General features: G+C 54.7%; 1 protein-coding gene across 1 annotated transcript in view; it reads right to left on the reverse strand.

The window, feature by feature from the left end:
- The window catches only part of XKR6 (XK related 6), a 153,017-nt gene extending 144,181 nt beyond the window's left edge, over window positions 1-8,836 (reverse strand). The window contains exon 1 of the mRNA XM_040550635.1: window positions 8,002-8,836. Coding sequence (XP_040406569.1) covers window positions 8,002-8,705 — 704 coding nt within the window. The 5' untranslated portion in view covers window positions 8,706-8,836. The remainder of the gene's footprint in view (window positions 1-8,001) is intronic.
- Between the last annotated feature and the right edge of the window lie 3,067 nt (window positions 8,837-11,903).

The raw sequence follows: 11,903 nt of genomic DNA on the forward strand, positions 1-11,903 counted from the left end.
GGGGCAGGGGAAGAGGAGGTGCTGGCGATAAAGGCACCCGGCTTGAAAACGGGAGGCCTGGGCGAAGCCGCCAGTTCTGCGAGAGATCCTCCGTGCCACCGGAGTCACCTAAGGACAGACTGTGAATATTTCATAGGCGAACCCGAGCCCTCGCTGATTTCAGGAGAAAGGAGATGCGAGAAGCACACGCTTCAGGTCCCATTATGGTTTTATGGTTTTTGGGGACGTACTTAAGATCGCCTCGTCCTGTTCTGGCCTCTTGGGCAAAACCAGATTTCGCTGCATCGGGGCTGCTGGTTCAGCTGGGGCTTCGAGACGGAGATTTGAGGAACCCCCCACCCATTTCTACCAAGACAATGCCCGCAGACACACAGCGCAGGCATCCCACTAAGTGCATACTTTAAATGTAGTGCTGAGCACATGGGTCGGACCGCCCAAGGGCAGACAAAGAGCAACTCTCCAGACTCCTCTGAAGGTCCCCAGGAAATCTCTCTCCCCATTTCCTTGGGATCTGGCTTGGGAAAAGCATCTCAGTGCCCTAACGCAGCCGTAGCGGGTCCGAGTCCCATCATCAGAAAGCGTGGGTCAACGAAGTAACAGTATTTGGCACGTGGTTTTTTTTGCTTGTAGCTTTAATTCCAATTTGATTTGAGCTCTGGCCGTAACAAAGCATTTCTCTGATTCACAGTTCCTCCTGCATAAAGGCTCGCAGGTGTCACAGCACTGCCTTACGCCACCGCTGCTTTACGAGACAGCAAGGTGCTAAAAATCAAGTCAGGATTCAAGGAAATAAAGCCAAGTGCAAGCACAGGGGGAAGTTCTCTGAGGGATCCAGACTCCTCCATGGGCTACCTTCATTCCCCGAGGAAAATTATACATCTGACGGCCAATTTCTTTTCCTCGCAGTCTCAAGGCAGCGAGAGCAGCTCTCCTCCACAGAGATGCTTTATCACCATCAGTTCTTCCTACATCCTTTTCATTAAAGGAAATGCTCCCTGAATAACCTACATTTATACCGAGAGGAGAACCACTGCAAGGAATAAAACCAGCTCAATGCAGCTAAAAGCAAAATGGAAGTGTCTAGAAAGGTGGAAGACGGAGAGGTTAGCGTTTCAGCGGGCAAAGGCGGCAAGCTGCCTTTCCCCCAGCCCTTTGCACCCTGCCTCCCCTCTGCCGCTAATCCCACTGGCGTTAGAAATAAAACTGTAGGGCACCTGGAAAAAAAAGGAAAAAAAAGGCATGATTGTCTGCCCTAGAGCTCGGCATGGAGCAACCAGAAAGGGGATGCTGGGGTCAAAGAATTTAGGGAAGCGGGCTGGCACCCCGCTTCCAAGCGGATGTTTTCCGGAGAGATTTCAGACTCCTGGGCTCTCAGAAGTGCCTCACACCAGTGTCCTGGCCCCCAGAGCCCAGGAATTATTATGCCGGCTCTCTCGGGAAGAAGATTAGGGCCCCAAAGCATTCCTGCATCCCCGTATAACCTGGTGGGGAAGCAACGAGCTCTCACCGCTGCGCCAACACCTCACCAACGCAGCACCATGTGTACCTTCCTCAAAACAGAGCTGAACTCCACTTTCTGCCCCAAATCCTGCTCCCCCGCCTACCCACACCGTGCTGTCGCACAGAACCGCCCAAGCGCCTGGATGGGGAGCTCCCAGCAGGTCGGGGCAGCACCCAAAGGGAAGGCTTGGAAGCAACTCTGCCCTCCCAAGGCTGGCGCAGCAGATCTGCTCCAACATCTGTGGTTTGACCCCCTCTAGTGGGTAGCACTCAACAAGACACGGAGCCTCGCCACCACCCCGAAACCAATGGAGACCCCACTCAAGTGAGAAAACCTCTTTTGTCGCTGGTATCGTGATTTGGGATTAGTATTCGCCCCCACAAACTACCCTACCTGTATCGTAGATGCAGTACCCTTGGCGTGTTTTAACTTAGGCAGCCCAGCTCTGACGGAGATCCTGCAGAAAACTCTTCAAAATTGGGACAGAGCAAGAAAGGCTGGGTAAAAATGTTATACCCCAGACGTGATTTTGTAGGGAGAACACATTTATCATCTATCCCAGAACGTCCTCCCTCTGCCAACTTGTCAAAAGCTGACAAAACTCCATACTATAAAAGCAAGCTGTTAAAACTTGGCTAAAGGGAAAAACTTAGCTGCCAGACAAGCTAACCAGAGAAAGCTGAAAAAAAAAAAAAAAAAAAACCACATTCAGGAGTGCCAGGGCAGGCAGTAAATTCACAGCAAGGCTCTGTAGGGTTGAACATCCCAAAGCGAGACAGCGAGGCGGTGTCAGGACAGCAGCTTCTACTTCGTCTGCCATTTGACACGCTGATGTCTCCCACTCCAGGGGACTTGGGCTGGTAGCTTAGGAGTTGTAGCTGCTAATTTCTAAATTAGCTCAAGTAGCAGATCTCCAACTCCCAGTTCATCCCAGAACAAAGTATTTTAGTAAAGCCTAAACCCACTCATCGCATAGTCATTAAATACCACATATTCCTTTTAAACCCATTGATTCATCCTTCCACCTCCGGGCACGCCAAACGAAGAACAACTCACGGATCTGGTCTTTCCACTAATAAACAAGATGTCAAGCCTTCGCTTAAATTTTAGGAATTTTTCCCTTAAACACACACACACGCGGCGCTTTAATGTCAAAACAGTGACTGGAGCGTGTTGGTTTTTTTCTTTTTAGCAAAATGTTTTTCTTCTAAATACGTATTCCGACCAATTTTAACAACAAAACCCATAAATATATTGCACTCGAGTCACGAACCTTACCATCACTGCCAGCTAACAGACATGGCGAGATTTTCAGGCGAGCTCCTGTTAGCTCAGACCCCACATACCGTTAATCCAACGGAATTCAATAACGTTTTCTTTAATAGCACGCCGCAACGCCAAGGATTGCGCTTCAATCCTTGTACTCCACGACAGCAACCATGACCCACTGACCAATACACAACAGAGGTTAAAGAAAGGTGCGTCGGATGCAGAAGTCATGCTCCCAGCCGTCATGAACACACCTCGCAAAGCTACCCAGGGTATGAAAACTTTGGCTGAAAACTATTTTCCCTGAATTTACGTGGATGAATGGGTTCGGTGAAAGCAGCAGACGCCCGAGCAGCCTTCAGCCTATTTCCAGCAAAACCACAGCACTGCAGCGTCCCTCCTCAACTTGTTTGAAGTCCTCGAGGTAAGCTAGGGGATTGAGATGAAAGGTGAAAACGGGAGATTTGTAAGGGTAAAACTCCCCCGGTACCTAAGCTTTACCAGTGGGAAGGTAATTTAAGATCGTGGCATTTCAAGCATCAATTAAAATCTCTATGTGCCCATGAGTGCACACACACGCGCACGCTTTCACAACGTCTGTGTACTTTCTTTCCAGCAGCCGCTGTAGGTGGGCAGCATTAACACAGCCTCAGGCTCTCGGTTGAGCAAAAAAAAAAAAACAAGACAAGAAACCAGAAATATCGCTCGATCCGCCCAGTACTCCCACTAAGCCCCAGCGCTCGCTCCCTGGGCAGGAGAACTGAGGACAGGAGCTGAAGAAGGAGCCCCTGCCCCTACTGCACAGACCCGTGAGCTTCTGCCCCACCATCCCGACAGCTCGCCGAGACCACCTCGCTAAACAGAGGTTGTGTTTCTGCCACGGGAATGTTATTTACCCGTCCTACTGGCGAGCCTCTCCAACGTTTAGGAGTCCCTACGGGGACTGTGTTATCCCCGCGAGTAAAACCCAGATTACCTAACGTCTACCACCAAGCAAGCCTTCGGCAGTTCAGGGAAGGGATTTCTGTACGACTCCAACCTGCCCCCTCTATTCTCTGCGATTTCGCTCCCAGCTGCCGAGCAACGGCTCCGACAGCCTCTACATAACGTACAACCCTGATTACGCTCCATGCAGCCGCAGCGCCTAGCCATTATCATGCAGGAAACCAGGCTGGATGCATTACGCGCTGAACTTACATTGTTCTAGGTCTTCCTCCTCCGTCCCCACGTTACCAACTTCTTACCAGCACGAAGCGATTTAGCCGCAGGCGAACGCCGCTAAAACGGCGCTTTCCGGCATCGCTCCCATCACCGCGCTCCAGATTAATTTTAACGACGCTCGCAATTGCTAGAGTGGGAATGGGAAAAGAAGCCTTCGTGGAGGCTAGCCCACAGACACCGGGAAGTTATTCCGGCTTCGGTCAGGTGCTGGGAGGCAGCTTCATGCTGCCCGCACTGCTCGGCGTGCCCTAAAAAGCCGGAGCCGTGCGCTAGGGAGGTTGGCGATCAACAGGAGAGGAAGCTCCCTTATTTCACCTAGCGTGGTTTGGGCTGCAGAGCTCCTTTCCAGTCCCTTTCGGCGGTCCCAGCCCCGCGCTGTCTCGGAAGCGAATATTTTTTCTCTGCATTAACAAAAAGCCTGGCTAACTTGAGCCTGGTTTCTTCGTATGCCCCCCAAAATATCACCCCTCCCCACGCATCGCCTCTGCCGGCGCTGCTTCAAGTGTCCCCCTCCCCACTTGCTCACCCGAGCGTGCCGGGGGATGTTTTTGCCAATGCAGGCTCACACCGCGGCTAATACATAATCATTTCTTCCTCCTGGCTCCGGGAGGGGAGAAATCCAACTTGCCAGAGGTGCCTCTGCATCGTTGAATTGCTTTTGCTGATGGGATCAGCGCTTGGGAGCATTAGGGAAAGCAGGAGAAGGGGTCGCACATCAATTCATCATCCTCACACACATCCCTTTCAGTACCCCCCAGCCCACATCTCGGCCGCAAGAAAATAAAATAACCCTCCCCCCCCCAATGAGAAGCTGAGCACAAACGTGTTTTGAGCGTTACACAAATGACATTGAAGATGCAGAAGGAATATGTACGTGCTGTTGCGCTGCACGGCTCCACGGGCTTCTTTCCCAGGTATACATTTCACGCACCCTTCCCACGCAGCTCCCCGCCCCTCCGCCCCCTCGGGTTCTTTTGAAAAAAAATAAAAAATAAAAAACAAAATAAAAACCCGAAAAATCTTTGATGGGTATATTCATTTTATCTCAAGAGCGGTGTCCTCAGAAGAGGTGTCAAGGCCCTCCCCTGCCTCCACCCACGCAGCCCTCCCCCAGGCTCCAGCATGCTGTCTCCATCTTAACTCCAGCCACTTCTCCACTGATTTCATTAGGCAGCAGGCTTAACCCCTTCCGCTATCCAGATGGAAAAAAAAATAATAATAATAATTTTAAAAAAGGACTTCCCTACCAATCATCGCCTTCTGCTTTCCCCTTCCCCCTCTCCTCTCACCCAGACCCCAGCGACGAATTCCTCCCATCCACCCGTCGGGTTATTTTTGCCCCGTTAATTCACGCTGGAGATGCCGATGCAGGGACGTTAACCCTCCCTGCAAGCCCCTCCGGGGCTCCCTGCTGCCTCATCGTGAAGTACTGCCTTCTCCCCCCTTAAAAAATCCAGCATCTTCTGTCTGTATTTTATTTGAAAAGCTACCAAGCCCCAGCAGCCCCACTGCCAGCCCCAGCCCTCCAATCTCCCCATATGTGTGCAGGGGGGGCGCATGCAGCACCCCAATGCCACCGCCCGGAGCCTTCCCTCCGGCCTCCATCACCCCACACCTCTTTCTCCTTCCATCTTCTTAACCCACGTCCCCCCCGGACCGATCCTGGAGGACGCTGGGCCACGCCGGGTCTTTTACCGTTGTCCTTACAACACCCCTTTCCGCAGAAATGCCGTGTGTCTCTGTGCAAGCAGTTGTATCTACAGGCTTTCATCCCGGAGAATCCCTCCCTGCCTCCTCTTAAACCTCTTTCGGGGGGATAACGCAGCTCGCAGCTCGTGCTGGAGGATGTCCTTTGATTCCCCCTGACCCTACAGACACCCCAAACCCCTTCCCCTGACCAGCAGCTCCTCTGCCCCAGGGCCTCTCTGGGGGAGCAGTCCCCATCTCTGACCTTCAGCCTCGCGCTGGCAACCCGAAAACCGTCCCCACAACCCCGCCGCCTCGCCGGGGAGAAGGTTTCTTCCTTCCCCTCAGCCAGGGCCAAGGCATCACGCTGCGTTTCTCTTCAGGGAAGGGGGCGAGCTGTGGGGGTCCCCCTCTGTGTGGGGTGAAGCTCGTGGGGTACGGATGCGACCCTCGTGGGGGTCACCCCCGGGCCTACATCCACGCTGTCACCAGCAAGGATGTTAGCGTCCCCCACCAGCACGTGTAGGGAAGATCAGCCCCATATCTACCCCCCAAGTCCTGCCCCAGCCCTGTGGGGCAGCAAGAGCCCACCCCTGAGGCACCATTTACAACCCCGAGGAGCAAGGACCCCTTCGACCCTCCATGTTTGTGGGGGGCACCAACCCGTGTTCTCCCTGCCATGAGGGGACAGCAGCCCACATTCATCCTCCCCACAGACTCATTTTGGGGGAAATCTCTCCTCCCCTCAGCACAAAGCCCAGGATCTGTATCTCCCCCAGCTTTTACGTGGGGGGGGAGCCCTGGCCCTGCTACTTGGGGACCATGAGGTGACAGTGACCTCCATGGCCCCCTCAGCCCCATACATGCTTTTTGGGGGCAGCTCTCCTCAGATAAGTGGGGGTGACCCCAAATCTCCCCTCATCCTACATGTGAGGGGCACTGACCCATGTCCAGCTCAGACCGTGAGGGGACAGCAAACCCCAGTCCTGCCACCTCAGCCCCACAGACATGTTTAAGGGAATTTTTCTTCCTTTTGAGCATCCCCTCAGTAAAAGGAGGGCCCCCACACCTCCTCCAGCTGGGGGAGCACTGACCCGTGTCCACCGACCCGTGCCCCTTGCCAGGCCATGAGGTGACAGGGACTCGTGTTTCCCCCATCTCAGCCCCACAGATTCATTGCAGGAGCATCTCTACTCACCCTAAGGGGTAGAAAAGCCCTCTTTCCCCGTATAGGGGGCACTGACCACATCCACCTTGGACCACAAGGTAACACTGACCCATGTCCACTTCAGACCATGGGGTGACAGTGACCAATGTCCACCTCAGACCATAGCATAGAGGAGACAGCAGCACCCTTGGACCCACCTCAGCCAGGGAACAGTGACCCACGTTGAGGGGACACTGACCCACCTCTATGATGGGCAACGAGTTGACAGTGACCCCCTCTGCCCCCACTTCAGCCAATGGACAGCAACCCACCTCCCTGAGGTGACAGGGACCCTCGTTCTCCCACCTCAACCAAGGGACAGTGACCATGTCCACGATGGACCGTGAGGTGGCAATGACCCCCACTCCCCCATATCAGCCTGGAGACACTGCCCATGCCCACGTTGGACCACGAGGTGACAGCAATCCTCGTTCTCCCACATCAGCCAAGGGAGAGTGACCCATGTCTGCAATGGACCACGAGACGGCAGTGCCCCCTGTTTCCTTATGGGGCAGCGACCCACATCCCCATTAGACCATGAAGAGGCAGTGACCCCCATTTCTCTGTGAGACACTGCCCCATGTCCAGGCTGGACTGTGATGTGGTAGTGACCCACGTCCCCACTAGACCATGAGGTGGCAGTGACTCTCATCTCCCCAAGAGACACTGACCCACGTCTAGGTTGCACCATACGGTGCCAGTGACCCCCATTTCCCCAAGAGACACTGCCCAATGTCCAGGTTGGACCGTAAGGTGACACTGCCCCACGTCCCCCACCAGACCATGAGGTGGCGGTGACCCTCATCTCCCCAAGAGACGAGGGTCCAGGTGGGACCATGAGGTGACACTGCCCCACGTCCCCACCAGACCATGAGGTGGCAGTGACCCTCGTCTCCCCAAAAGACACTGCCCCACATCCAGGCTGCACCGTGAGGCGCCAGTGACCCCCACAACACCCAGTAGGCAATGCCCCGCGTTACACCATGCAGTAGCAGTGCCCCCATCTCCCCACCACCACCGCCCACCCCCGACCCCACGGACGCCCGCCGCTGCCTCCCCTCCCTCCGCAGCCCCTCGGGCGCATCCGCCCCCCAACCGGGACACCCCCCCCCCTTACCTCCAGACCTGTCCCATCTGCAGCAGGTGGATGACGGACTGCCAGACCCACACGGAGATCCTGCAGAGGCGCTGCGCCCCGGGGGTGGCGGTGCCGCCGGCTCCTCCTACCCCGCCGGCGGGTCCCCCCCGGCGGCCGACGGCCCCCATCATGGGCGGCCCGCGGCTGCTGAGCCCCTGCACGGCCCCCAGCCCTCCGCCCGTGTAGTCCTGCACGAACCAGCGAAAGCTGAGGATCTGCACCAGCACCGAGGGCAGCAGCACGAAGGCCAGCGTCAGGCCGCACCAGACGTAGTCCCGCCGGCCGTAGTGGTGCAGCGCCAGCCACAGGTCCGTGCCCACGTCCCCCAGCAGCACCAGCAGCGCCAGCACGATCCACAGGCAGTCCAGCCACGGCCGCTCGCCCGCCCCAACGACCTCCGCAGCCCGCGGCGGCCCCTCGTCGGCGGGGCGCGGGGCCAGCGGCTCGGCGGCGGCGGCGGCGGCCGCCCTGCCGAAGAGGTTCCGCAGGCAGGCGCTCCGGCAGCCCCAGTAGCACGACGACGTGTTGCAGCAGTGGCAGATGTGCAGGGAGCTGCTGCCGCCCGGCTCCTCCGCTCCCTCGCACGGCGCCGCCCCGACGCCCGCCGCGGACGCCTCGTCCAGGTTGTGCAGCTGGGCGAAGCCCCCGCCGCCGCCGCCGCCGCCATCCGACTTGGCCGCCATCTTACAGCCGCCGCCGCCGCCGCCGCGTCCCCGGCCCCTTCGCCGGGCGCGCTGCCTCGCTCGGCCCCCCCCGTCCCCGCTTGCCGGCGCCCCCCCAGCCCGCCTGCCGCCTGCCTCCTGCCTCCCTCCTGCCTCCTGCCCGCCCGCTGCTTCCGGGGGAGGCGCTTCCAAGGCCGAGCAGCCCGGCCCGGGCCGCCTAGCGACCGAGCCGGGCAGCGCCGGGACGAGCCGGGCTGAGGCGGGCCGAGCCGGGCCGCCTGGCGGCGGAGCTCCCGCCTCAGCGGGCGGCGCGGCCTCGTCGTGGCGTTCGGGGGGGGGGGGGACGTGTTTGGCCTTCCCGAGCTGTGTGGCTGGGGATCGAGGGGCTGTAGGGACCCCCCGGTGTCCCCCCCGGCGCTGTGGTGGCCTCCTCTCTTCAGTGCACACATCCTTATCCCGCCTCACCTAAGTGCTTGTCCCTTGCTCTCTTCCCCTTTTTGGGGGACACTTAATTGCACACCTTGTCATTACGGGGTCAGGCAAAGCGGATGGGACCCCCCCACAGCCCACACATCATTATCTCACTTCACCAAAGTCCTGGTCCCTAGCTCTCTTACCCCTTTTGGGGGACACTTAATTGCACACCCTGTTATTACGAGGTCAGGCAAAGTCACTGTCCCCCCCCACACCCCACACATCATTATCCCACTTCACCCATATGCTTGTCCCTTGCTCTCTTCCCCCTTTTCAGGAACACTTAATTGCACATCCTGTTCTTATGGGGTCAGGTAAACCATTCGGGTCCCCAACACAGCCCCAGGTCCCTGATGGAGGGCACAAACTGCAGGCGAGCTCTGGTTTGGGGGTCTGCCAGGGGCTCAGCAACACCCCGAGGCCGGTGGTTTGGCCAAGGAGCCGCTGGCAGGCTGGGAAGACACATCCAGGTCCTTCCACACTTGGTTCCCTTTCTACCGGTTTGCATTTGTTCATCGCATCCATCTCCTCTGTGCTGTCTTGTGCTGTCCTCTGTAGGTTATCATCTCTCTGCTGATTTATTTTTCCCATTCAGTAAGCACGCTCCTTCCTGATGCTCCTTCTCCAGCTCTTTTACTCTCCTGTGGGCTTTCCTGCCTCTTTCTCTGTGTTTGATTTTTTTTTAATTGTGGCAAAACATCAGGGCTAATAGATTCAGGGCTCCAGAACTTGCCAAAGTTGCCGCTTTGCAGAGTCTGCTTGTCAACAGAGGAAAAAACCACAAAGGTGGAAAGGTGAAAAAGTGCAGATAAAAATGCTTTTTTTCCAGCAAGGAAAAAGAAAATTAATCTTGCAAAGAGTGAGAGGATTTGCAAATATTAAATAAGCTGTCTGAGAAGGACGTATTTGGCCTTTCCAAGTGATTCCTAAGGACTTCAAACGTTTCACGAAGTCCTGAAAGGCGCGGCAGGTCTTGAAACAGTTGGATCCTCCTGTAGCAGAGGAACGGAAGAAAGGAAATGGAAAGCAAAGCTTGGCGCATTGTCCAGATGACAGCCCTCTGATGCACGTCTGCATGTGGCCAAATCAAAGTCATTTGTACTGCCTGCAGCTCCATCCCAAAGTTCTTCAAAGGGAGAAAACTCATATTATAGATATAATAGGATCGGTGAGGACATGACCCCGCAGCCCCTGTGACGCTGAATTCAAACATTGCGGGTCGGCCCTTATTTTCTGCTGACTTAAGCTGTGGCATGTAGCTGGCGTGAAATATCAATATGGAAATAAATGAGAGGAGCGCCAGCCCTTAGCTCAACCCAGATGAATGCACAGGCATAAGACATGTATGATTAGATATATATATAACAAAAAAAAAAAACACTCTCCTGTTTGACACCGTAAAACCCAGAGCAGTAAACATATACATTAATTCTCACAGCACCGAGGAATAAGGACTCTGCGGCCTCTATTCTAGGGGGACAGGCACGTGTATTAAGCTCAAACTTTTGTTTTGCAGTACGATGAGCTATAAATGGAAGCATTCCTCATTTCTGCGAACTTTCCTAAGTAGCAAATTTGCTACATATGATTTGAAAACAAAACAGCAACAATAACAAAAACCAGCACAGAAGCAATAAAACTATTTGCTCTTATTATTTAAATAGAAGTGTAGGTGCACATTGCGTGCTGTGAACCAATGAGGGGACAGAAGACTCATCTGTTTTGATACAAAAACAGCCCAAACTTGTGCGATGAGACATACGGGTGGGAGAAGACAGCAGTTAGGGATTTTAGCGTTGGCACGCTAAATGAGAAAAGCAGTTGCTTGGGCAATATGTGACATGAGGTAATACGCTGTTGAGACTGCCTCTGAATTTCTCGGTGCAGTTGTGGCCACCTGTGTCCAAGAAGCGTGAATTCAGGCTGAAGCACGTGCAGGGAAGAGCCAGGAGTTGTCAGAGATCAGGGCTTGCTTTCTGCTGTGGACTGAAAGAATTTGGCTTGTTTAGTTTAGCAAAAAATGAGAATGGGAAGGGAATATGTTTTCTGCCTGCAAATACATCCTGGAGAGTAAATGCAAGCAAAGGGAAAGGTGCTGTGACACTGAAGGGCAGCAGCAGAAGAGTAAATGAGTAGGAACTGACCATGAATATATTTAGTCTAGAAACTGGAAGAGCCTTCCAGTAGGAGTAACAGAGAGAGGGGGGAAAAATAAAATCCCTAGCTGGTTTTAACACATAGTTTCTTAATTTTGCAAGGAAATTGCATACCAGTGTGAAACAATAAACAGTTGGGATGAAGGACCTTGAAAGGTTTTCCAGCCCAAAGCGTCTGTCCTTGGAAAGATCTTGTCCATTTTGGTGCGTGGTACACTCCGCTCCTTCCTGCATCAGGCGATGAGTCATGGTTACATGACTCCGTGGGTGGCCAGAAGTGATATCTCCACCGCTTACATCTTAATTCCTGATCATCCCATGATGTTCTCCAGCTCCAGCTCACCCACTTTGCACACAGCAGAACCGTGGCCGTGCCCAAAGCACCCCACAACCCCCTCGTGTCCCTGGTACCCGCCGCCACCGCTGGATGGTCGCTTCAGCCAAGGGTGTAGGAAAGATGCTCTGCCCCTTCAGCCAAGCTGCAGCCCTCTTTTATGGCCCTCACGGAGAGCAAAAAGAGCCATTAGTCAGAGCCTATTTCTTTTATTAGCCAACATATTGTATTTTTATGATTTTTGGTGGTTTTTTT

This window comes from Cygnus olor, chromosome 3, assembly GCF_009769625.2.
Source record: "Cygnus olor isolate bCygOlo1 chromosome 3, bCygOlo1.pri.v2, whole genome shotgun sequence".
NCBI classification, from domain to species: domain Eukaryota; kingdom Metazoa; phylum Chordata; class Aves; order Anseriformes; family Anatidae; genus Cygnus; species Cygnus olor.